Below are 27,747 nucleotides of genomic sequence, written 5' to 3'. Positions count from 1 at the left end.
ACAAATGCTGGAGACACAATAGTAATCATAGCATTACATGAAGACAAAGAATAGGTGGCAAGGGGGGTACATGGTATAAGAACTCAATTTTCAGCTCTTCACAAAAATATTTCAAGATGATCCAATAATCTGGTGGGAGAAAGGTGGAAGGGCAAAGTTCTGCTTCCTTGTTTTTCCTTTGTTCCTCTGCCTTTTAGAAAAGCAGACAACATGTATGTGTAGCCTTGCCTGCAATGCTATCTTTTTTTTTCACATATTCAACCCATTCTAAAAGAGAATGGGAATGAGATTTTACAGAAAATATAAGCAAAGTGAATGAATCAGAGTACAAAAACGTAAGCTGTTGCCCACTGATTGAATTAACTAAGGACAAAGGACAATGAGTGAACAACTGGCAGAACTGTTTACAAAATGCATAGCACTGTTTATTATATTTTCTGATTTATCTAATTAATCATGGTATCACAAAGCTCGTAATGAACCTCCCAAGCTGCCATCTCATCCTGCCTAAGTCAATCATATTTGCTAAACAATCTGCCCATACTTGTCCTTGTCCATCCAAAGAGAACTTATTAGGTTGACATGTTATATAAACTTTCTGTACACAATTTGCTCACTACACTACATTGGTTGTATTAATATAGTCTTTATTAGTGCTTGGACTGCTGGGAGGAGAAAAGAATTCCTTACTTTTGAGCCTACTTACCTCGGTTGTGATCATCATTGTCTTCCCAGGCTTCTTCATTTGCTAGCAGTGGATTCTGTGACTCATTCATAGACCTCATAGGGAAGGAGTGTCCATCACCAGGGCTGGAGGGAAAAGGAAGGCAGTGAGCTCTTGCAACTGACATAGACTTTTTGTAAGGTAATAACCATAGTAGAAATAAGAAACTTCTTAGCAACATTTAAATGATTTAGCTTATTGGCTAGAGCCATAGGGAATAGAATCTTACAATAGCATCATTTAGCTGCTATATTGCTTTCAATTTCTATATCTTATTTCTTTGTCTGCATCAGTTTGGGCATTGTGAGACACAAGTTTAAGAGTTGCTTACAAACAAAAACATCTTATGTGTGCATTAAATGCTTCATAAATATTATTTAATGATGATGATCCTAATTATATCCATCTTATTGTTTGCTTCTAAATTTTCAAAGAGAATTACCAGATTCAGTATCACTGAATACAGTGGAGTTAAGTTGCTATAAATTGGTGTCAGATAATAATGTCTGAATGCCCCACTCTTTGGCCTGTATAGTGCAAAGGTTATCAAGAATTGGGGAAAAGAGACAGAGTGAGTCATCCCTAAGAGTGCAGATTCTGGGTGCAATTATCCACATGTGGAATCCACCTTACGGATATCTACAGTAACATAGGACTACTTCCTAAGTTGATCTATGGCCACTAGCAGATGGGATGCTTTGGAAGAAACTGAGCTGGTTATAATTTGAACATTTGAGTCTATATATCTGAATGCATTCCAAATTTGTAGGAGTGACTTTTACACTATTCATTTGATATTACATATACCTTTTATCCTATTCACAAATGTGTTTGACTGAAAATGAACAGATTTCAGATTCTCTGCCCACTCTTTAATTGGATTGTTTGTTTGTTTGTTTGTGGTGTTGAACTGTGTGAGTTCTTTGTAAACTATGGATATTAACCCCTTATCAGAGGTATCATTGATGAATATGTTCTCCCATTTAGTGGGCTATCTTTTCCTTTTGTTGATAGTTTCCTTTGCGGTGCAAAACCTTGTTAGTTTGATGTAGTCGCATTTGTTTATTTTTTTCTTTGTTTCCCTTGCCTGAGGAAATATAGCAGAAAAATATTTCTAAGATAAATGTGAGAGATTTTACTGCTTATGTTTTCTTTTATGAGTTTTATGGTTTCACATTTTACAAGTAAGTCTTTTATCAATTTTGAGCTTATTCTTTTTTTAGAGAATATATTATATTATTATAGTATTACAGTTGTCCCAATTTTCCCCCTGTGCCCCCCTCCACCTGGTACCCATTTCCTTTCAGCAATCCTCCCCTTAGTTCATGTCCATGGGTCATGCATTTAAGTTCTTTGGCCTCTCCATTTCCTATATTATTCTTATATCTCCCTGTCTATTTTGTACCTGCCCATTATGCTTTTTAATGCCTACATATTTCCCTCTATTCTCCCCATTCCTCCTCCCAGCTGATAACTCTTCAAATTATCTCCATACCTATGATTCTGTTCCAGTTCTGTTTGTTTGCTTAGTTGTGTGTGTTTTTTTTTAATTTTAGATTCAGTTATTGATAGCTGTGAATTTGATGCCTTTTTAATGTTCATAGTTTTGATCTTCTTCTTTTTCTTAGATAAGTCCCTTTAACTTTCATATAATAAGGGCTTGATGATGATGAACTCCTTTAGCTTTACCTTGTCTGGGAAACACTTTATGTACCCTTTCATTCTAAATGATACCTTTGCTGTTTAGAGTAATATAGGTTGTAGGTCCTTGCTTTTCATCACTTTGAATACTTCTTGCCTGTAAGGTTTCTTCTGAGAATTCAGCTGATAGTCTGATGGGAACTCCTTTGTAGGTAACTGTCTCCTTTTGTCTTGCTGCTTTTAAGATTCTCTCCTTATCTTTAATCTTGGGAATTTAATTATGATGTGTCTTGGTGTGTTCTCCCTTGGTTCCCATTTCTTTGGGACTCTCTGAGCTTCCTGGACTTCCTGAAAGTCTATTTCCTTCACCAGATTGGGGAAGTTTTCCTTCATTATTTGTTCAAATAAGTTTTCAATTTCTTGCTGTTGCCCTTCTCCTTCTGGTACCCCTATAATTAGGATATTGGAACATTTCACGTTGTCCCAGAGGTTCCTAAGCCTCTCCTCATTTTTTTTAATAGGCTGGGGCAGTGTTACCCAGGTTGATGGAATCTCAGATATGGCACCCACCTGCCAGTTCTGTGGCTCTGCCCACCTTTGTCTTTGGGTGAAAGCTGTCCCCCAGCTCTCACCTTGATGCCAGATACTCCAGTTCCTTCCTGTATGCCACAGGTGCCTTTCAAGCTGCTACCCTGGTGCTGGGGCTCAGAGGGAGTGAGTCTAGGTAAGTCTGTGTATGGGTTCTTTAAAAGGAACTCCTTGAGACTCCAGAAGTTTATTCTACTGACTCAATCCCAGTTAGTTTTTGCAGCCAGAAGTTATGGGGACTTATCTTCCCAGCACTGGAACTCTGCTGGGGGCCTGGTGTGGGGCTGGGACACCTCACTCCTGACATACCCCTCCCAAATTTTTATCCACCACACATGGATGTGGGACTAACCATCCTTGTCTACACCCCACCTACCAGCCTGGATGGATGTGGTTTCTTTAACTCTGGAGTTGTTAGACTTCCACTAAACTTTATTTCTGACAGTCCTGAGTCATGATTGTCCTATAATTTAGTTGTAATTTTGAAGTGGTGTGCAAGGAGGCGAGTCATGTTTACCTATACCTCCATCTTAACTGGAAATCCCCTGGGTCCTATTTTCTTGTTTGTTTGTTTTTTTATGTCTTGTTTTCTTATTCATTTAGCTACTCTATGTCTTTTGACTGGAGCTTTTAATCCACTTACATGTAAAGTAGTTATTAATAGATATATAGTTATTATCATTTTATTATTCATATTTATAATCTTTTTTGCTTCCTCTTCTTACAGAAGTCCCTATAATACTTTTTGTTATACTGATTTCACTTGTCTTGAAAGCTATTTATCTGCTTCTGATTCTAAACAATAGCCTTGCTGAGTATCACAGTCTTAGTATCCTGCTTTTCATCAGTTTGAATATTTTATGCCAAACCCTTCTGGCCTACAAAATTTCTGTTGAAAAATCAGCTGACAATTCTATAGGAGTTCCCTTGTAGGTAACTATCTTTCTCTTGCTACTTTTGCAATTCTTTCTTTGTCTTTATCCTTTGCCATTTTAGCTATGATGTGTCATGGTGTGGGCCTCTTTGGGTTCATCCTATTTGGGACTCTCAGCACTTCTTTGACTTGTATATCTATTTTGCCACATTAGGTGACACTGTGCCTACAGGCTATATTCAAGTAGGGCTCAACTGTTGGGAACCGCCCTGCCTGGTATCAGAAACTGTAACCCCCGCCTAGGCTAAGGCTAAGGCTAAGGGAACGCCCTTGGAACCGTAAGCCAGCAAGGAGACAAAAGCTTATCTCCCTGGCAAGAGCACTGCTTCTGCTGTTTCATTCATAACTGAACCCCAAAGCTTGGTCAGTTAGCCAAAGACAGGTAAGATTCCCCAAGGGGGGAATGACTTAAGACAGGCATGATCACGTGGGAGGCCCCCAAAAGAAGGACTTTGGGGGCTACAGCAAAAGGGGGTGATGGATCCTCGCTCCTCAGCTTTGACATAGCCTGAGTCCTCATTGTTTGGGAGAAAATCTCCTTATCTCTTGGTTGCCTTAGTTCCCTTGCTCCATCTAAGCCTGAAACAATGACAGGGTGGTGCAGCTCTGTGCTGAAAAGGGCGGATTCCCCGGGTGATCAGGCCTAAGAAAGAACATGTAAATTACTGTGAAACCTTCTTTGTTTAGAATGCTCTCAGTTGAATGAGAAGGGTCCAAGGAGGAAGTTAGTTTGTCCCTCAAAGTCTTACAGCTCTTTGACCCTGACTCAAAATAGACCCGCAGAGTTCCTTGTTATCTATTGTTCCCTACTTCCTCATAATGAGTAATGTACTTTACCTGAATTATTATGCAAAACGAGCCCAATAAAAGCAGGTTTGGATGGTAAATCAGTGCCCTCCCCACTACAGGGGGTGGCCATTCCATCCCTACTTCTCCACAGAAACTAGTCTGCCTCTGTGCATGTTTTTTCTCATGTTTCGACGAGCCATCCGCAGCGTTCCGTGATTGCTGCTGGCCGGTGACCCACGCATCACTCAACAAATAGCTACTGCCCCGAAGCCACACAATTCAGTTTCTCCCCATGTGTCCCTGGCGCCTTTTGAGCTGCTGTCTCTTCACTGAAGATAGGTGGAGTTATTGTAGTTGAGTGAGTCTGTACTCAGGCCTTTTAAGAGGATGCCTGGGTCTATAGCAACCCTCCATCTCACCAAAACAGAATTCACACTGATTCTCACTGATTCTCATAGTCAGATGTTGTAGGGACTCCTCTTCTCAGCACTTGTGCTCTGGGTTGGGGTATGCAGTATAGGGCTGAGATCTCCTGCTCCAAAGGTGGGACGTCCACGGCTGAGATATCCCTCTTTCCCAATTCTTTATCATGACACATGGGTGTGGGACCAACCCATTTCCAGTATCCATACCTCCTACCAGTCTCAATGTGGCTTGTTCTTCATATCCTTAGTTATAAGAGTTCCACTCAGCTGTGTTCAGATGGTTCTCCAGGGTGATTGTTTTATAATTAGTTGTAATTTTGATGTGATCATGGGGAGGAGGAGAGCAAAGCATTTACTTACTGTTCTATCTTGACTGGAAGTCCTATTTTTACATATTTTATTATTTTATTTTACAGATTTATTTTTAAATATATCAGTTTTAAATAAATATTATAATGTGCTATAATAAATGAAAAAATAAAAATGTGTTCCTCGCTCTCCAGGTTGCTTTCAAATTAACACAAGTGCACCACGTCTCACTGAAATGATACTACAGTGTACATACCATTTTGAATTCCACTTTTCACTTAAAATATATTAAGGATCCCCTTTATTGTGACATAATCTTTATAACCATTACTTTTGACTTTTTAATTTTCTTATATATATATATATTCTCATATTTTCAGACTTTATGTTGTATCCTAATTATTGTCTGGAAATAATGCTATGATAATCATTTTTGTGCCTAGTTTTCTCTCTGTCTTTATAATATATTCTCAGAAATGGAATTATTGAGACAATTGACCTATATATTCTTATGATTTTAAAATACATACTACCAAATTCATTTATAAAAGAGTGGTACCAGTTTACACTGACAAAAAATTTGCAAGAATGTCTGTTTTATCATACCCTTACTTCTTGATTTATCTTTGCTAAGTTAGAAATGAAAAGCTTAGGGAATAGTCTATGGCCATACCACCCTGAAAGCGCGCAATCTCATCTGAAAAACTTAGGGAGTAGAGTTTTACATTGCACTGATACCTGCTGCATCTTACAATCAAAACTGAATCTGCTACTTCAAGGTATGGTCCAGCATCTACTTCTTTTATGGTAATAATTACCTACCTGGACCCAATAGGTATTAACCAGAACTTCTTGTTGTCTCCGAAAACCTGCTGGATATTTTTGATGAAGCCAAGGTTGAACCCATTCTTCTTTGGGCCGCTTGTAAACACTGGAGTACAGAAGGCCTCTGTGGCAGGGTAGAGGAGTTGAAGAAAAGAGAAAGAAAGCAATAAGGGAATAAATGTCAGGACCATCAAGATTTTATAGTTCTCCCTGAATGTGACTTGGTTCTATACCTTTGTGCTGTGGTAGCACAGGCCCTTCATTCTTAGGGACTGCTAAATTACTGAGTAAAAACCATTCTAAGCACTTATTACAAAGTAAATTTGTTATTCTCTTTTTTAAAAATGGCAGAAAAAACACACAATGGAAGAAATAATTAAGCAACCATGGGCATAGAATATATTTGGTAGTGCTGCATATAAAGAGCAACACAATAAATTTAATAGTACTTTGTTTGAATCTACTTAAGAACAACTGAACGATCTCCATCTTTAGGTATGGGGCCAAAGCAATAGCACATAAAGAGATGATCATAACATTGATTTGGTTTTCAAGCATTTCAGAAATGTAGATGTTCACACTGAAGCCTGCAGTGTAAGAAACGGGGTAAACTATAATCACCTTAAATACTATGAAGAACTGGACCATGTCAGTGCACATTATATTTAAACACACATTTCTTCCATTAAGCAAATACTTTCACTGATGGACTCTGGTTGCATCTGGCCATCTCCTTTTTGTTCTTTGTTTTCAGACTCTTTTATCATGAAGACTTTAGTACTTTTTTATTTGCAGCTGAATCTACCACCCTAGCAACTGAGTGCTACATATATATTTGGTTTAGAAAATGAGTGCAAATGCTTTCTTACCTATTAGTGTTATTAACAAATGAGTTTAAAAGTATAGTGGTTTTTGTACTAAACTTTCCTCAAATCTATTTTAGCTAAACATTCAACATTTTGACACTTCTCACTCCTCATGCATGTATTTACATACAATGAAAATATTTCTTTCACCATAGATGAAAAAATTGCTGCACTAGAATCCATCAGAAATACAGTTCTCCAAATAATATCCCAGAGTACAAAGTAATGGACAGAAAAAATGTTCCTTTCTTCTACTCATGTTCTAGAGACTCAAATGTTTAATGTATTTATCTCATTCTCACAGTCCCTACACAGCTCCTTGATGACTATGGATAGTCAATGATTTGTTGGTTTGAATTCCTTCTCAGGACTCAATTTTTGGATGTGCTCAATACATTCAATTCTTCTATTGACCTTTACCTCCTCCTTCAAGTATACCCTTCTATACTGATTCTTTCCTTCACTTCATGTGAACACATTTTTTAAAATTTTCAAGCTGTACAACTGGAGAGCTCCTATGCAATATGAACTATAAAGAGCAATGGTCATTTTTGGTTTGTCATGAGGTTTCATTCACTAATGCTTTCTCCACTATGTAAGCTTCATTCATCATGACTCCCCGGTTTGGTAAAATGTGTTTATATTTGTCTCAGTTTGGAGACAAGGGGATGTCACTGCAGCTAAAATGCTTCACTGGAAGTTTGTATATTCCTTGGGAACAACACACCAGTCACTGTGACATAAATTAATATGTTTTTTTCCTAGTCTTAATATCCAGTCTTACCTAAGGTGGTTTTGTTTCTGCTGACAAGCCAACAATGGTAACCAAAGAGAATCACAAGGCTGACAAAAAACATGCAGGCCACAAAGAGGAGAAAAAGGACATGGAACTTAGAGCGAACACTTGGCAATTCCCCCTAGAAAAGAAATAATAAACAGAAACAAAAGATTAAAGTGGTGAGGCTTGGCTAGCTTTTCTATATTTGTTTGTAATTTTTCATATGTTTAAAATGTCTAGCTGTAATTTAAAAAGTTTTTAAAAATATTTACAAGACTTCTTTCTGTTGATGAACATGCCTCTTACGGATATGCTTTCAGCTTACAAACTCCAAAATGGATTTTTGCTTAAGTGCAGTTCAGTGTCAAATAGAGTTTACATTGTACCCTCTAGAAAAAGGTAATGTGAAAAGGGTATACTCAGTCCATAATTGGTATGCAATGGCTTGCTTTCCATTTAGTTTCCAAATTATGAACCATGGGCTACAGGTAATTTTGAGATTATACGGTTCATCCTCTTATCTCAAGGTGGGTTATTCTGCAATATTTTATATGTCATGTTTCCTTGGATACTGTGTATTGAAAATGCCATGGTGATATGTACAGGAAGTTAAAAAATACATAGATAGAATTTTAAAATGTTCTTCTCATAAGCCATGACCTTATTTCAAAGCTACTACTAATTCTGTGTGGTTGTTTTTTTTAAATAGCTGAAGTATAATATACTGATATATTACCTCCTGTCAAAATTACTGTTTAGACAGTAAAATCAAGCAGTATTTGACAGGCTAATTTAAAAGTACGCAGCTAAAGATTTTTTACAGATGTCTCCATTTACGACCTTTGCTCACCTCCACCCAGCCCTCACCCCTTCTTCTCTTGGGCCATCATCACACTTTAAGATTTTTACAGTTTAGCTAGGACATCTTGCCCTCTATATGGCACCAGATTTTTTAAAAATGTGCAGCCCTAAACCAAAATGAATTTTCTAAAGTTCTATAGCATGCACAGCACATAACATTTTGTTTTCTGAAGAAAATATTAGAAAAAAATCTGAATTCTGGAGTGAGCAGTTGTAAGAATGACTTTTCTTCCTTCCCTCCTTTTCTGTGCTAATCATTATTTTTACGTGATAAATTATTTTCAAATATTTCCAAGTGATCTTGAGTGATACAGTTAAAAGCGATTCTTGAAGTGGACCTTACATTAGGATCTGGTTCTACTCTAGTTAGGAAGGAGAAAATTAAAGCTGGAAAACACTTGGCAAATTTGGGTAGTACAGGCTTTTTTCTTCTCTTAGAGGAGATTTTTATTCATTTTGATGTAAGGAAGTACTGGGAATCTTCCAGAGTGAGTGTGTTTGAAGAACAAAGAGAAGCGGAATTAAGCCAGTGAGATGCTTTCATCTGAGGTGTGGTCTGGGTGAAATTGCATGAAATTTGCACCTCAGAAAATAGCTATCCCTATTAGCTAGGACTTCAACCTTCAGGAACTTTTATCTGAAGCTCCCTTTTAAAATGATACCTCTTGGCCTAAGCACTCAAACTGAATTCGATTGGTTTTTGTGTGTTTTGTTATGAATTTATAAGAAAAACGCCATATATCATTTTGTAGTAGTCTTTGTTTGGCTGGGTTTTTATTTCGCATCTCTACTTTTTGAGTATGTTTTTAAAGCTTTTAAACTCATATTTATTTTAATATTTACTTTTTATGTTGAAATGGACAATAGAAAATGACTGCGCAAAAGGGAATGACATAAAGTCAGTTCATACCCTGGATAGCTGAGCTGGAAGTTTTTCTCTCTCCTAATTACTCTATAGTACTCTCTTCTATTTGCCAAATCACATCTACTATGTTGTCCCTTCATAAAATACTTAATATTTAACTTTTTTTTGTTAGAAGAGGGTGATGGCCCTATGTTGAAAATTATCTTCTCAGGAGATAACCAAGATAAACTACTCAAAAAAATAACCACCAGAAACAGTTCAGGGGAATACTGGTGACATACCTATTATCTTGGTTTCTAACATAATTCATAGCCTCTGTGAGGAGATTCATAGTCCAGAATTGGAGATGTACATTACTAATTTTTATAAGGTAAAGATCAGTTTCCTATTAAGGCAGCAACTTTTATATTAATATTGAGAGGAAAGACACAATCCAATGGTCTTCTGAATTCTTTATTCCAAAGGAGCTAGAGCTTCTCCATAGCAGGACCATTATGGGCAGATCACTGGGCTTACAGTCAGATTGAAATCCTGACTTTGAAATTTACAAGCTGGGTGATCCTGAGCACATCACCTAACTACTATAAGCCTCACTTTTATCATCTTTAAATGAGACTAACAAATCCTGCTTTGTTTACTTCACAAGGCTGTAGTAAGGATAAAATGAGATAATAGATGTAAAGGTGCTTTGAAAATGGTAAAGTACCATACAAATGAATGTTGCTGTTCTTAGGAGCACAGCTAGTTTCCTTGATATGATAGCTTTTAAAATAAATGGCAGTGTTTACTTTTCATTTTAAAGGAGACCCGATTTACACTGAAAAAGCCATCTGTAAACCACACTAAAGTGCTCTCTGGCAGGAGAAACTGCAAAGAAGCATTTCTCTGAACTGTCAATGTCATTTTCATTATGAAGGCGAGCCAAGGCAGGTTTCTTTGCCTCTCATCTGTCAGGCATGAGCTAGTATATTATGGAGAAGAAATAAAGGCATAGGAAAGGACAAGGCTATGTTCAGTCCTGATAGTGCTTGTGAATATTGACATATTTCTGGTGATTGATTCATATCCAAATATTATCTTTCAAGAGTAAAAAACAAAAAACCATATGGCACCTGGCTGGCATTTTGGTATTTGATTATTGGATGATTAGGAATGCCAAAGACAAAATGTGTTGTTTACTCTGCTGTGAGAGTACAGAGAAATTCTTAAATAGTAGCTTACTGTGTTAAGGGCCAGTAAAGTCTGTAGTGAAGACTAAGGCTAAACTGGATGCAGTAGATTTTGTTTACTTTCAGGGCTCAGTGTATGAATAAAATGCCAAACGTGTCATAAAAACGAGCACTAGATAAGAGAACTTGTGCTGTGGAAAAGGGCCAATGAAGAAAAACCAAGATGATGACACATTTTGAATTTGGGGAAAATACAAAATCGATGAGAACACTTCATTTCTGCTTATACTTTTGTGTCTCTTAGTTAAAGATTTTGATATCCATTATATCATTCCTAATTCTCAAAGTTATTAAATATCTGAATCGATTAAGTGAATGGATGGGAGAATGGAGAACACATATCACTCTAATTTTCTATACTATATTTCCTATATTAGTAGGAATGAATCACTATTTAACAATGTAAATATTCTCGGTTACTTAGGTTTTCACTGCCTTGCTTTTCTCCCTTTTTTCCTCCAGTTTATTATAATCCACATTCTGGTCACAGGATTCATGTTCTTTCCCTGCTGCTTTACATCTCTACCTGATGTGAGATATTCCTGTTATACAGGCTCTAGTTTAATTCCTAAAACAATAACTAGTAGCTCTGCCTACATTTGTCTTTTGTTATTCAGGTTCAGTTTGGACAATTCTCTTCCTGGAAGGTTATGATGTCTTTGTAATTGCACTCGAGTTGTGTGGAGGTCATGTCTTCTGGAGTCTGCTGGCATGAAACAAAACAACATGTTTGACTATATTTCTGCCAGACCCTGTACACATGTGTAAACTGAAAATCTGCCTTCAATTCTTTTGGAAACAAATGGGGTATGATTGGTATCTTCAAGTACAAGAAAGATGAAAGTAGGATTTTTTTTAGATTTCATTATAATTATTGGAATCATATTTTGAAAAGTAGAGTGCTTTCAACATCTATTTTACTTGATTTTGTCAATGAGCCAGTGAAGCAGGTAACAGAGCCAGTATTAGAACTCCAGCTATACAAAGTCCAAATAAGACTCCTCATTTCATTTTAGTCATATGTGAAGACGAGCCGATATATCTTTCTTTCCAGTAGGAATTTTGGAACTCTCCTTTGAATAAGGAATTAGAAATTATTTTCTAACAATGAGGGAGTACTTTGTTACCCCTTTTTCTTAAGAAACTAAGGATGTAGAATTTGTTTCAATATTTCTCAAATCTATGATTGGTAAGATGTTAATTTTTAAAACTTGACCAGAGAAGTACATTGTAAAGAATCAGTAAAAGTCAAGAGTTCAGGTTCCTAAAGGCCTTAAAAAAATTCTCATATATGACAAAAAATTGTTCAATGGGAATTTTTCAATCTCCTCCGTCACAGAATATTCAACACGGGAAACTTGCTTTTGGTATCTTCTCTTCTGATAACTTCCATATTAGCTACTTAAAAATGTAAAAAAAAATAAGGTAAACAGTGTCACAGACTGGAGTAGGTGTATGTTTGTTTGTTTTTGTGGGGGGCGGGGGGCTTCAGGATTTTTAAACTTACTCTCCAGTATTTGATGAAATAGCTGAAGACCGTTGTAGCAATGTACAGGCAGTAGAGAACAGAATAAGCTAAGAACTGAAGGAAGAATTTATAGTTGGAAAATCCAATGCAATTATTAACCCTAAAAAAAAAAGAAAAACTAATTTGAAATCAGGACCCATTTATTGAGAACACACTGATACATAAGTGAATTAAGCAATGGAAGTATGTTGCTCCTGATATTTCATTATGTGTTGCGTAGGAACTCAACAGAAACAAAGTCCCTTGAGAGGAACAGATTGGAAAGACAAGTTCATCTCTCATTTGTTTCTACTTTCATTTACAGGCACAGAGACACCTGGCCATTCTAATCATTCTGGACTGGTTCCTGACACATCCAAGCAAACCTAGATTTTGGATGCTGAAGACATATTAAAATCTTAGCAACTATACTTAGTACAGTGTGGCATGTTTTCTTTATATTTACATGATTTCAGACTGGTTCTCTAGATCAGAGAAATTTGAAGAATTGCTTAACAATCCAGAGTATTTCAAATATCAAGACAGCAAAAACCAAAACAAAACAAAAAACCCAGAACTGATTGTGTAATGTCAAAGAGAAGAACTATTTGTGTTCTATTTCATTACTATGCCTAATTACTAAAGCTAATGGACAAGAGACCATTAACTTTGTGACCACAGGAATTTACTACCATGCCTTTGGTGGCATATTCACTGTTGCTTTAAAATGTTAAGCCCCCTGTTCCTCCCACACATAAAAAGACCAATGAATAGAAAAATCAGGCATGTTACAACTATGCTTAGTAAAGTAGGCATATAGAGTAACTTTGACCTTTTTAGAGGAAATAATTAAATAAAAGGGACTTACCAAGGGCAGTGATGGTCCATTTTTAATACACACCTAAAAAAGGAGCAAAATATAGTGCGATGAGTAGGGCTATGGAAATGAAGCAGCACTTCGTAATTGAACTCAAGGTCTCACCAGTATTTTGTACATGATGCCAGTACCTATAGCTACTCTAAAACTACTGTGTTCTCAGTTCTTCCTATGATTAGCCAATCACAACAATTCATAGGATCATGCTGGTAACAAGTTACATGCTTAAAAGTCCAACCTTTAAAAGAGATTGTGAATTCTAAGATATTGATACAGAGAAGTCTAAGATCTCATCCTTCATTTTGCTCAGTACTTAGTTTACTGAAAGTACAGAAGAAGATATATGGGTACAGTCTGTGTTTAAATCAAGGGTGAAATAAATACAGGTGGAACAAGTACCCAAGAAAGAAGAAAGACATGATGATTATATTTATTAACATAAAAATGGGGTTTTACAAAGCTGAAGCAATTTGAGTAACAATACAAAGTAGCACTGAGTTATAACACAAAATATAAAATAATTATCCATACCTACATAATGACATAAATAAATGATTGGAAAAATCAATAAATGAAGAAGAGACAAATAACCCATACAGAAGAATTCAAAATAACATATATAGATACTCTGCCTTCAAGGAGGGGGGTATAATTCAGTCCTTTAGTGACTTCCTTCCAAAGAGTACAGTTTGGAAAGCGGGAGAGAGTCACTTTGTAGTAGAGATATCTGACAAATACTATCTCAAGCCAGATGATCAAGATTAACATCACAGTGATAAGTCATGTTTATACTATATACTATGATATCATATCATGTTATACTATGATATGATACAGTGAGAATGGCACTATATCTCTATAGTCTTCCTCCCCAAAATACATTACCCAAGTCTATTCTTGAGAAAAATGCCAACTGAAGTATATTCTACAAAATACCTGATAATCCTTAAAGTTGTCAAGGTCATAAAAAAAGTAAAGCCCCGGCTGGTGTGGCTCAGTGGATTGAGTGCCAGCCTACAAACCGAAGGGTCACAGGTTCAACTCACAGCCAGGGCACATGCCTGGGTTGCAGGCCAAGACCCCTGTAGGGGGTGCTCAAGAGGCAACAGCGCATTGATGTTTCCCTCTCTTTCTCCCTCCCTCCTCCTCTGTAAAAAGAAATAAATAAAATCTTAAAAAAATAAATAAAGTCTGATAAACTGTCACAGCTAAGAGAAAGCCCAAGAAGACATGACAACTAACTGTAATGTGGTGTCCTGAATGGGATGTTACAACAGAAGAAGAAAACTAGAGGAAAACTGAAGAAATCAAAATAGAGTATACATTTCAGTAAAAAAAAAAAATGTATAAATATTTTTTATTCATTGTAACAAATTTACCATATTAATATAAGATATTGATAGTAAGGAAACTTGGTGTGGGACATATGAGAACTATCTTTATAATAATTCTATTACTCTAAAACTGCTCTACAATAAAATGTTTAATTTAAAATGGGGTCTGACTTTTCTTTCCTATCCTTAGAATAGTTTTTTTTAAACTATTTTACTGTTGTTCAATTAAAGTTGTCTGCATTTACCCCTGACCCCTCTCCCCTACCCCAACCAAACCCACCTCCCTCCCTTGCTTCCACCCCCACCCTTGGTTTTGTCCATGTGTCCTTAGAATAGTTTGAATCATCACCCCTGTGAGGGTGTTTGGCATGTACTCATTATGATTGATAGGAAATGTTTTTATTTAGGAATGGTTACATCTTAAGATCAGTCAGATTGTTGTCTAGACAATGCCATCAATGGCTAAGCTCAGTCTAAGGGAAATATGGCTGTCACTTACATAGCACAGACAGAGCAGTGGTGGCAGCGATCTGGCTTGATCAAATGGCACCGGTCACAGAATCTTACAGCTATAGGAAAAATAAGGTGGTTACCATTGATTAGGTCTCAGTGTGATATCATGTATCTTTCCAGCCTATCTGAATGGCTTGCTGTACACTGATTATAGGTAGTCAAACTCATTTCAAGTTATCAAGTAAAAAACAGATTGCATAAGAGAATTGCGGTGTGTATTTTTTCCTGTTGTATCACTTTCCTTTTTTAAATACAAGTGATAGTTTATTTAGAAGTTTACAGAGGTAGAAAAAGTGAGCCAGCTCAGGAAACAATTTACAGAGGCAAAAAAGGGCTCTTTAGAGCTTAGGGGAGAGAGAGAGAGTGCGCACAAGCATGTGCGAGTGAGCGCAGGCATGAGCGAGTGCTCAAAGGTAACACACACACCTAGGGGAAGAAGATGAGGAAATGTGTGGGCATGCTCCAGAGAGAGGGAGAGGGGGTGGAGAGAGGGGAGAGAGGAAAGCAGGGGGTGGGGAAAGGGTCAGGCATACTCAAAGAGAGAAAGAAGGAGCGTGTTGTATTATATAAATCTTTTTTTAATATATTTTATTGATTATGCTATTACAGTTGTCCCATTTCTCCCCTTCACTCCCCTCCACCCTGTACCCCGTCTCCCACCCACGTTCTCCCCCTTTAGTTCATGTCCATGTGTCATACTTATGAGTTCTTTAGCTTCTACATTTCCCATACTATTCTTACTCTCCCCTTATCTATTTTCAACCTACATTCTATGCTACTTATTCTCTATACCTTTTCCCCCTCTCTCCTCCTCCCACCCCCCTGCTGCTAACCCTCCATGTGCCCTCCATTTCTGTGGTTCTGTTCCTGTTCTAGCTGTTTACTTAGTTTCTTTTGGTTTTGCTTTAGGTGTGGTTGTTAATAATTGTGTATGCTGTCATTTTACTATACATGTCTTTTCTTTATCTTCTTTTCTTAGATAAGTCCCTTTAGCATTTCATAAAATAAGGGCTTGGTGATGATGAACTCCTTTAACTTGACCTTATCTGAAAAGCACTTTATCTGCCCTTCCATTCTAAATGAGAGCTTTGCTGGATAGAGCAATCTGGGATGTAGGTCCTTGTCTTTTATGACTTGGAATATATCTTTCCAGCCCCTTCTTGCCTGTAAGGTCTCTTTGGAGAAATCAGCTGACAGTCTGATGGGAACTCCTTTGTAGGTGACTGTCCCCTTATCTCTTGCTGCTTCTAGGATTCTCTCCTTCATTTTCACCTTGGCTAATGTAATTATGATGTGCCTTGGTGTGTTTCTTCTTGGGTCCAACTTCTTTGGGGCTCTCTGAGCTTCTTGGATTTCTTGGAAGACTGTTCCCTTTGCCAGACTGAGGAAGTTCTCCTTTATTATTTGTTCAAATACATGCTCAATTTGTTGCTTTTCCCCTTCCCATTCTGGTACCCCTATAATTCGGATGTTGGAACGTTTAAAGGTGTCCTGGATGCTCTTAAGCTTTTCCTCGATTTTTTTGAATTCTTATTTCATCATGCTTTCCTGCTTGGTTGATTCTATCTTCCTTCTGGTCCACTGTATTGTTTTGAGACTCAGATTCCTTCCTTTCACTATTGGCTCTCCTCCGTATATCTTCCTGCATCTCTTTTATGGTAACCTGCATTTTTTCATCTAATTTGCACCCAAAATCAACCAATTCCGTGAGCTTTCTGATCACCAGTGTTTTGAACTGTGCATCTGATAGATTGGCTATTTCTTAGTCGCTCAAAAGGATGAGTCCTGGGGGACTGATCTGTTCTGTTGGAAACATATCTTTCCCTGTCTCTCCTTTTTTTCCCCGGTCTGGTTGCTCTTGTTACGGTGGGGGGTGGAGCCTTAGGTGTTCACCAGGGCTGGGCACCCCAGTCGCTAGATTGTGACGTTATATGTGGGGGTGGGGGCAGGAGTGGGGACGGGAGGGAACGATGGCAGTAGTTCCGTTCTCCTGGGCTCAGACCCTTCTCTGGGATCCTGGGCTGCGAGCTCTGCCCTGGTCCACAATTGCTGCCTCACTGGGTCCGCCAGCAGCAGCTTGTGTACTCAGGGATCACCACTGCGTTCTTGCGTCCCAGATGGCTATTGCGCCGATTTCACGCCAAATTTTCCCCGACCTCCGAGTGCCACTGATCCGCGCCAGTCCCGCGCCCGCCCGGCTCGTCTTCTCCTACCAGTCTGAATGTACGGGTCTACTTCAACTTCTTGGCTGTCCGACTTCCATTCAGATAAATCCTCTGTCAGTTCTGGGTGTTATTATATCTGTAAATTATTGTTGTTCTAATCTTGGTTGTGCAAGGAGATACGGTACGTCCACCTATTCCTCCATCTTGCCGGAAGTCTCCGTATTATATAAATCTTGAAAGTACTTTTTGGGGGTGATGGTAAGGGGAAAGTTTTCTTATCTTAGGATAAGATAATATATCTAATTATAACATTTTGTATTATAAAACAAACCATGCTGTCAACTGCTTGAGTGATCTTGGGAAAATCATTTAGCCTCTGTTTACTTCAACTAAAAGTAGGATTCATACTTTATCTTCTGATTCCAGAGGCTTTATTCTATGATATAAATTCATAAAGCATGGTAAATATGTTGGTTCTTAGCATTAGAACAATTTGAAGAATAGAAGAGACATTCTAGAACAATTACATCAAGTGATCATTTCACAGATAAAAGAAGTAAAGACCTGAGTCAAACCAAGTGATTTATACAAGGTCACACACTGAGTGAATGGCAGGGCTGTGACCAGTACAGTTTTCCTGAACCCATAGTTCAGGTTCTCTAAGTCTGATAAGTCCTTTCCTCTCTCTTTCCTTTCTTACTTTATTTCTATTACATAAAAGGCATTCACTTTTTAACATTTTTTTAATCTTTCAATTACAGTTGATATATAATATTATATTACTTTCAGATGTACAACATAGTGATTATATACCTTGCAAGGTGGTCACCCTGACAATTCTAGTACCCACCTGAAACCATACACAGTTATTACAACATTAATTGACTATATTCCCTGTGCTGTACTTTACATCCTCATGACTATTTTGTAACCTCCAATTTGTACATTCAACTCCTCTGCCCATTTTCTAATTGGATTGCTTGTTTGGTGTTGAGTCGTGTGAGTTCTTTACATATTTGGATGGTAACCTCTTGTTGTTGGTTGTCTTTTTGTTTTGTTGGTGGTTTCTTTTGCTGTGCAGAAGCTTTTTAGTTTGATACAGTCCTGCCCATTTATTTTTGCCTTTATTTCCCTTGTGTTTGGGGTCAAATCCATAAATTTTTTTTCTATGACCAAGGTCCATAATGTAGTACCTATAATTTTTTCTATGTAATTTATTGTTTCTTATGTCATATTTAGTTCTTTGATTCATTTTGAATTGATTTTTATACAAGGGGACAAACTAGTCATTTCATTCTTTTGCATGTCGTTTTCTAATTTTCCCATCTCCATTTATTGAAGGGGCTTTCTTTTCTCCATTGTATGTTTTTGGCTCTTTTGTCAAAAATTATTTGTCCATATACATGTGGTTTTATTTCTGAGCTCTCAATTCTATCCCACTGGTCTGTGTGTGTCTTTTAATGTGAATTGCATTAAATTTGTATATTGCTTTGAGTAATATGGACACTTCAGCTATGTTGAATCTTCCAATCCATGAACAGGTAGTATCTTTCCATTTCATTGCATCTTTTTCAATCTCTTGTAATAATGCTTTGTAGCTTTCAGTATATAGGTACTTCACATCTTTTCTTAAGTTTATTCCTAGGTATTTTGTTCTTTCGTTGCAATTGCAAAAGGAATTGTTATTTTCATTTCTTTTTCTGAAATTTCATTATTAGTAGTATATAGTAATGCAGTGAATTTTTGCACATTGATTTTTGTATCCTGCAATTTCACTGTATTTGTTTATTGTTTTTATGGTTTGGGTTTTCTATATAAAGAATTATGTCATCTGCAAACAGTGACACTTCATTCCTAATTTGGATGCCTATTTCTTTCTCTTGACTGACTATTTTTAAAGATACAGTCAAAGGTACTGCCCAGTGTAAGCCACCATCATCTCTCACTTAGATGACTGCAATAGTTGCTGCCTATTTTTCACTCTGCTTTTATTCTTTCCCCACACCTTACATATATTTTCTACACAAGAGACAGGTGATCTATTAAAATGTAAATCAGATCATATCATTCTTCACTTAAAACTTTCAACAGACTTCCAAAACCCTTACAATGAAAATCCCAACTCCTGTTCTGGCTGGTGTGGCTTCATGGGTTGAGTGCCAGCCTGCAAACCAAAAGGTTGCCAGTTTGATTCCTAGTCAGGGCACAGGCCTGGGTTTTGGCCCAGTTGTGTGCCAGGCAACAGATTGATGTCTTTCTCACACATTGATGTTTCCCTCTCTTTCTCTCTCTCTTACCCCTTCTCTCTGAAAATAAATAAGCAAAATCTTTAAATGAAGTCCCAACACCTTAATATGGTCTGCATCATCTGGCCTTAGACTGACTCTTCAACCTTAACTTGTATCACCCTCCTCCAGCCACAGTCGATGTCTGTCTTTTCTTCTAATAATGCAAGCTTGCTTCTTTCCTAGGACCTTTTGTATTTTGCAGTTCCTTTTTATTTTCCAGTCTCAGGTCAAATGACATTTCTTTGGAAAGCCTTCTATTACGCTGTATCCTGGGGGCTGCAAACAAATGCTTCAAGGATCTGGGGAATAGGGTGTAGTGAATAAAGCAGTGCATATTTACCCAAGGAAAATGAAGACATTTCTCCACAAATACTTGTACAAGAATGTTCATAGCAGGTTAACTCATAATATCTAAGCACCAGAAAAAAACACCCAAATATACACCAATGGATGATTAAATAAACAATGATATACAATGAAATATTACTCAATAATAAAGGAAATGAAATACACAATCATGTGAATAAGTCTGAAAAGCATTATGCTGAATACAATAAGGCAGGCAAAACAGAAAGTACTGTATAAATCCATTTATACAAAATTCTACAGCAGATAAAACCAATCTGGTATAAAAATATCAGAACAGTGGTTGTGTTTAGTGGGATTTACCAGGAAGGAGTATGAGAGAACATTATGGGATATAGCAATGTTTATAGAAGTTTTTGTTACACAAATGTGTACCTTTGAAGAAACACTGAATGGTACACTTACAACTTGTGCATGTTTTTACATATACATGTATATTTTAGATCCCCACAATGGTAAAATATTTAGGAAGATTTGTACTGATATCTGCTATTTGCCTTAAAATGTACCCAAAATAAGGTGGCTTTATCAGTGATGGATTGAGGGATGGGTTTCTTAGCAGATGTGTGATAAAGCAATATAGTAAAATGTTAGTGGTAGACTGTAGTGGTAGGTATACAAATGTTTATTATATAATTCTTTCATCTTAGATGTATGCTTGAAATCTTTTATAGTAAAATGTTGAGAAAGACTCCATAGTGTTTTTCAGAAGAGAAGAGAAAAAAGGGGCTAGACTGAGGATATAGATGACTTAAACTTTCTGTTCATCTACCTCTCTAGTTGACTTTGGATGAACTGACCTCCACTCCCGGTTCTTGTGTAGACTGGTAGCTTCTTGGCAATATCAACAAGCATCTGCTTTTGGACCTCAGGTCTCTCTTCATTTTCATAGCGCTCCTTGTCTGTATAGGATAAGTGGAACTGAAAGCAGAAGTAAGAAACATGACTGTTTTCCAAGGTTCACAAAAATTTTAAAAACAACAAGAATAATTTTATTTTAAAGATTTTATTTTATTTATTTTTAGAGGGGAAGGGATGGAGATAAAGAGGGAAACATTAATATGTGGTTGCCTCTTTCACACCGCCTACTGGGGACCTGGCTTGCAACCCAGGCATGTGCCTTGACTGGGACTCAAACCAGCAATCCCTTTCTTTGCAGGCTGGCACTAAATCCACTGAGTTACACCAGCCAGGGCTAATTATTTTGAAGAAAATATTTGTTACTTATTCTTGAAGCTCAGGTACCTATTAGGCTTATAACTTTCTCTAGATATTTATCTCAATTATCTTATCTAGTTTTTATCTCAATATTCATACTCTGTGTGCTAAGTGGTATTGTTTTATAAATAAAAAAAACTTAGATTAAGTAACTTGAGATTTTTACTCACTCAACTAGTAAGAAGCAAAACTAAGACACAAACCTAGTTCACCTTACTCCAAGACTTGTGCCTTTTCCACTCCATTACACCACAATATGATATTGCATACAGATGTGTGACATCTTGCTGACAGGACCCTACTGATGATTAACATGCTTGTTATTAAGTTGTAAATGTTTTTCATAAGTGACACTTTTGTAGAATCTGCATGAGACTGCTTGTTATATTATCTACATATTCTAAACTTGCAAATGAGTAGAAATTTAGAAATTTTCACAGTTTAAGAAATTTGGTCCTGGCGGGCATGTCTCAGTGAATTGAGTGCTGGCCTGCAAAGTGAAAAAGAGAAGGATTTGATCTGTGTCCAGACTTTCTGAGTTTAAATCTCATCTCTTCCACTTAATAGTTTAAAAAATCACTTTTAAAAATCAGACACTCAGTTTAAGTTTATTCATCTATAAAATAGAGGCAATATACCTATTTTACAAGTTGGTGTAAAAGTGCTAGATGGTAATAAGTTATTAAAAGTCTATTTTTGAAACTCAAGATGGTACTGGAGTAAGTGGAAGCTACACTCACCTACTTGTAGGACCAAAGTGGAATTACAAATAAAATATAGAACAATCAACCTGAATAACCAATTGAAGACTAGCAGAACAGAAGTCTTATAACCAAGGATTTACAAAAGAAGACACATCAAGCCCTGGCTGGTGTGGCTCAGTGGATTGAGCACTGGCCTGTGAACCAAAGGGTCACTGGCTCAATTCCCCGTCAGGGTACATGCCTCGGTTGCAGGTCGGGTCGTCAGCACGGGGCACACAAGAGGCAACAACACATTGAAATTTCTCTCCCTCTCTTTTTGCCTCCCTTCCTCCCTCTCTAAAAAATAAAATAAAATAAAATCTTTTTTTTAACAATGTCCTCAGGTGAGGATAAAAAAATTAAAGAAAAAAAGAAGACACATCAAGACTGCTCCAAAAAGAATGCCCAGGGCCAGTCACAGGCAGCATCTGACACTGGACTGTACCACAGTCCCTCCCAAGAGGCCCAGAACCAACACATCCAGTGGCCAGCTACAGACATCAGGACAGGATCCAATTAGATTCACAAGAGGCATACCCAAAGGCATATGTTGGCAGGCACCAGACTCTACTGAGGAGAGTTCCACATAGTGTGGTCAGTAGGTATACTGCAGCTGGCACACTGTGGTCAGAGTTGATCCGAACAGTTAGCAAGCCTGAAAGTTGAACCCATGCATGTACAGGCCAACAGTAATAAAAACTCAATTACAAAAGAGGGCTCACATAATCCACACAAGGGACATTTCTGGAGCACCCAGCTCAGGTGATCAAGGAGACTGCACCATTGGATCTGACAGGATACCTACTACATAAGGCCACCCTACCAAGACCCCAGAGCAGATCTACCTTGCACATAAAGAAAAATCAGAAAAAGGCAGCCTAAGTGGGGAGACAAAGAAACATGCCCCAAATGAAAGAACAGGAGAAATCTCCAGAAAAAGACCTAAGTAAAATGGAGGCAAGCAATCTACCAGGTATAGAGGTAAAAAAAAAAAATGATTAGGATGCTCAAGGAACTTAGAACTACAACAGCATGAAAAAGGATATGGAACCATAAAAAAGAACAAGTCAGAAACGAAGAATGCTATATCTGAAATGAAAAACACACTAGAAGGAATAAAAAATAGATTGGATACAGCAGAAAATTAAATCAGTAATTTGGAAGACAAGGTATCAGAAAACACACCATCAGAGCACCAAAAAGAAAAAGGAATATTAAAAATGAGGATAGTTAGAGGAACTTTTGGGACAATGTGAAGTGTAACAACAGCTGCATCATAGGGGTACCAGAAGAAGAGAGAGAGCAAGAGATCAAGACCCTGTTTGAAGAAATAATGAGAGAAAATTTCCATTACCTGGTGGAGGAAAAAGACACACAAGTCCAGGAAGTACACAAAGTCCCAAATAAGATGAACCCAAACAGGCCCATATGAAGAAACATCATAATTAAAAGGTGTCTGTTTCTTTTTTATTGAATTAACTGGGGTGACATTGGTCAATAAAATTATATAGGTTTCAGGTATACAACTCTATATAATACATCATCTGTGTATTGTATTGTGTGTTCAGCACCCTAAGTCAAGCATATTATCATTCTTTTGTTGTGAGTTTCAAATACAGGCAAGGCTGTTAGAAGCCAGATTAGTGGTTACCTTTGAAAGGAAGTTGATTGGGAAGGGACATAAAGGATATTTCTTTTCTTTTTATAACTATTTTTATTATTTACACTATTACAGATGTACTCATTTTCCCCCATTTGCCCACCTCCACCCAGCCCTCATTACCCCTTCCCTTACACCATCACCACACATCATCATATGTGTCTATGGATTATAAAGAATATTTCTGAGGTGTTAAGAATTCTCAAAATTTAACCTGGATGATGATTATATGGGTGTATATATAGGTAAAAATTCATCAAATTGTAGTCTTCACAGCTTCACTGTTGGAGTAGAATATGCATGTTACACATCAATAAGAGTAAAACAATGAAATATTTAAGGTAATTTACTGTATCTAAGTTTAAAATTGGAAATGCATAAAATCAAACACTCAACTTTAAGATACATTTCTAGTGGTACATTTTTATGATATCATGTCATGTTTATGCAAAGTAAGAGCTGAGTCCTGCCAAGGCATATGTAGAAATATGTAGGGGCGTTTTTAGTTGTTACAATAAATATGGTGCAGTATGAGTATTTAATGGATGGAGGCACAGGGTGCTGAGGATTCTATAATGAACTGGACAGATGCACAAATCCAATAATTTTCCCAACCAAAAGGCTATAGATCAATGTTATAAAATAGTAACTAAATAATATAAATTTACCAAATAAACAACTAGTTATTTTGTTTCCTTAGAAGAAAATTATACTGACTGACTCAAAAGTATGAAGTTTGTCACAATTACTTTTAACTTTGACAATACTAGCAACTTGGGGCAACACTTTAATTTTGGGGATGTCTTTGGAAATATAACTTTCTGGTAGTTATATTGTTACTGCTTGTATGTGATGAATACCTTACGGTTATTTGACAAGTTGTTTTTTGTTTAGAATCATAGGCCATGCCTGGATGCCCAATTTCAGGCACTAACCAAGCCTTTTTGGGGATTAGAATACAATGAGCAGGCAAATGAAGTTTTGGTGGGGCAATTGGTGATAGAAGAGGATATAGGTGATAGAAAAATTAATATTTTGTCTATTAATTAGGCCCCAAAGACTCACCTTTTCTTTTTACCAAATAAAAATTATGAAGATAGGGAGTGCTGCTCAGAGCTGGGAACTTCAGAGCGTGTCTCCCTCAGAGGCTCCTGTCCAGGATTCAGATGGCCGCGACTGTGAAGAAGGGGAGAGGCAAAGTACTTGCTTCCCTCCTGCATCTCAGGTTAGCACCAACCAAAACAGGAGACTCTTTTGATCAGTCCTTCACAGTTTCAGTGACTCTGCTCTGCTGAGTTTGCTCCTGCAAGGAGGATGGCTTGTTCCACCCAACCTAAACCTGCAGTGTGCTGCTTCTGGAGGAGCTAGAGTTTGAGACTCTAGCAGAGACTAAGTGGTATGGCTCTAGAGTAGTGGCACTCCCTAGCGCCCACTGAGAGACCAACCATGCTGTCCCCACCACCCTCCTGACCCCAGTCAACCTACCTACTGAACTTGCACCTTCTGGAAAAGTCTGTGGGTTGTGGCTGGCCTGGGCCCACATTACAGTTTTTGTTCAGAAGGCTCTAGAGAAAGAGCAAGTCCAGGCAATTTCACTGAAAGACAGAGTAGCCAACAGATGGAAGTGGACCTCAGAATGCCTTGTACTTTGTATTGCTATGTCCCCAGCTCAGAGCTGCAGGAAGCTGACCCTCATACACAGCATGACCTTTCCAATACATATCCAGGCCTAGTAGATGCAGTCACAAACAGCAGCATGGTAGCTCTCCAGAATGGTAGCCTAGAACATGTTACATACACCATCTGACATTGACCTGCACCAGATCTAGCCCAAGCAAACCCAGAACCAGCACAACAAAAGGTGACCTTCAGAGCACACCAGAGCTCTACCCAACTAGCCACACAACTAGCATACTTAAAGAGGGATTTCAGCAGGCACCAGACCCTGCTAGGCACAGATTCAACTTGTGGGGCAGCCCATGCACAGTGACACGTGCACAGTGATAGAGATCTACCCTTATAATCAAACCACCCGAGATTTAACTCTACCCACATGTGAGTCAACAGCATTTAAGACTCAACTACAACAAGAGGGCAAACTAACACACAAGAAACATTCCAAGAACATCTACCTCAGTTAACAAGAAAGATTTTGCTACTGAGTCCCACAAGACACCTCATCACAAAGCCATGATAAGAGGTTTGGGAATGATAGCAAAACTACCTAATACACAGAGACACACAAAAGACAGGCAAAATGGGGAGGTAGAGAAACACGCCCCAAATGAAATAACAGGAGAACTCCTCAGAAAAAGAATTAAATGAAATAGAAGCAACCAAGAGACCAGATGCAGAGTTTAAAACAAATGGTTATAAGGATGCTCAAGGAACTTAGGGGAAGAATGGATGATCTCAGTGAGAACTTAAACAAAGAGATCGTAAGCATTAAAAACAACACAGAAACCATAAAAAAAGAACCAGTCAGAAATGAAGAACACAATATCTTAAATGAAGAATACACTAGAAGCAGCTCTGGCTGGTGTAGCTCAATGGATTGAGTGCAGGCTGCAAACCAAAGTGTCGCAGGTTCAATTCCCAGTCAGGGTACATGCCTGGGTTGTAGGCCATGACCCCCAGCAACCGCACATTGATGTTTCTCTCTCTCTCTTTCTTCCTCCCTTCCCTCTCTAAAAATAAATAAATAAAATCTTTTAAAAAATAAAATAAAATAAAATAAAAAAGAATACACTAGAAGGCCTCAATAGCAGGTTAGATGAAGCAGAGGATAGAATGAGCGAATTAGAGGAAAAGGTAACAATAACCACCCAAAGAGAATACTTAAAAAAAAAGAATTAAGACAAATAAGGGAAGTCTAAGGGACATCTGGGACAACATTAAGCATAACAACATCCACATCATAGGAATACCAGAAAGAGAAGAGAGAGAGCAAGGGATAGAAACACTGTTTGAAGAAATGATGGCAGAAAACTTCCTTAACCTGGTGAAGGAAAAAGACACACAAGTCCAGGAAGCACAGAATCACAATCAAGATGAATTCAAACATGCCCACACCAAGACATATAATTAAAATGGCAAAGTATAAGGTCAAAGAGAATTATTATAACAGCAAGAGACAGTTACCTACAAGGGAGCTCCCATAAAGCTGTCAGCTGATTTCTCAACAGAAACATTTCAGGCCAAAAGGGATTGGTAAGAAATATTCAAAGAGATGAAAATCAAAGACCTACAATTAAAACTACTCTATGCAATAAAGCTATAAGTTAAAATTGAAGGCAAAATAAACAGCTTCCCAGACAAAAAGAAGGTAAAGGAGTGTATTACCATCAAGCCAGTATTGCGAGAAATGTTAAAGGGTCTTCTTTAAGAAGAAGAAAAAAAGGCCCTGGCTGGTGTAGCTCAGTGGATTGAGCACGGGCTGGGAACCAAAGTGTCCCAGGTTCGATTCCCAGCCAGGGTACATTCCTGGGTTGCAGGCCATAACCCCCAGCAACTGCACATTGATGTCTCTCTCTCTCTCTCTTTCTCCCTCCCTTCCCTCTCTAAAAAAAAATAAATGAATAAAATCTTAAAAAGAAAAAAGAAGAAAAAAATAAAGACCGGGAGATAAACATAGTTATAAAGAATAAAACTGCAACAAATAAGTACCTATCAATAACTTTAAGTGTAAACAGATTAAATGCTCTAGTCAAAAGACATAGAGTTACTAAATGAATAAGAAAACAAGGCCTGTATATATGTTGTCTACAAGAGACCCACTTCAGAATAAAGTATGCTAACAGACTGAAAGGAAAGAGATGTAAAAAAAATTTTCCAAACAAAACAAAACAAAAGGCTGCAGTAGCAATACTTATATCAAACAAAATAGACTTCAAAACCAAGGCTGTATCAACAGACAAAGAAGGACCTTACATAATGCTAAAGGGATGGATTCGACAAGAAAATATAACCCTTGTAAACATATATGCACCCAACATAGGAGCACCTAAATATATAAAGAAAATCTTATGGACATAATGAGAGAGATTGACAGCAATACAATCATAGTAGTGGACTTTTTAACACACCATTTATATCAATGGATAGATCTTCCAGACAAAAAACAACAGGCAAGAGTGATTCTAAATGACACTCCAGCAAATGATCTCATTGATCTTCACAGAACATTTTATCTCACAGCAGCAAAATATACATTCTTATCAAGTACATGTGGAACATTCTTTA

General features: G+C 37.5%; 1 protein-coding gene across 1 annotated transcript in view; it reads right to left on the bottom strand.

The window, feature by feature from the left end:
- Positions 1-27,747, bottom strand: part of ZDHHC15 (zinc finger DHHC-type palmitoyltransferase 15) — an 88,280-nt gene that overhangs the window by 24,654 nt on the left and 35,879 nt on the right. Inside the window, exons 4-10 of the mRNA XM_028522501.2 lie at positions 20,685-20,805; positions 15,052-15,121; positions 13,210-13,242; positions 12,342-12,462; positions 7,886-8,018; positions 6,233-6,359; positions 707-810 (exon numbers count right to left, since the gene is read on the bottom strand). Of these exons, the coding sequence (XP_028378302.1) occupies positions 707-810; positions 6,233-6,359; positions 7,886-8,018; positions 12,342-12,462; positions 13,210-13,242; positions 15,052-15,121; positions 20,685-20,805 (709 nt within the window). The remainder of the gene's footprint in view (positions 1-706; positions 811-6,232; positions 6,360-7,885; positions 8,019-12,341; positions 12,463-13,209; positions 13,243-15,051; positions 15,122-20,684; positions 20,806-27,747) is intronic.

This window comes from Phyllostomus discolor, chromosome X (genome assembly GCF_004126475.2).
Source record: "Phyllostomus discolor isolate MPI-MPIP mPhyDis1 chromosome X, mPhyDis1.pri.v3, whole genome shotgun sequence".
NCBI lineage: Eukaryota > Metazoa > Chordata > Mammalia > Chiroptera > Phyllostomidae > Phyllostomus > Phyllostomus discolor.
Note: the sequence above shows the minus strand (reverse complement) of the source record. Positions and strands in the feature narration are given on the sequence as shown.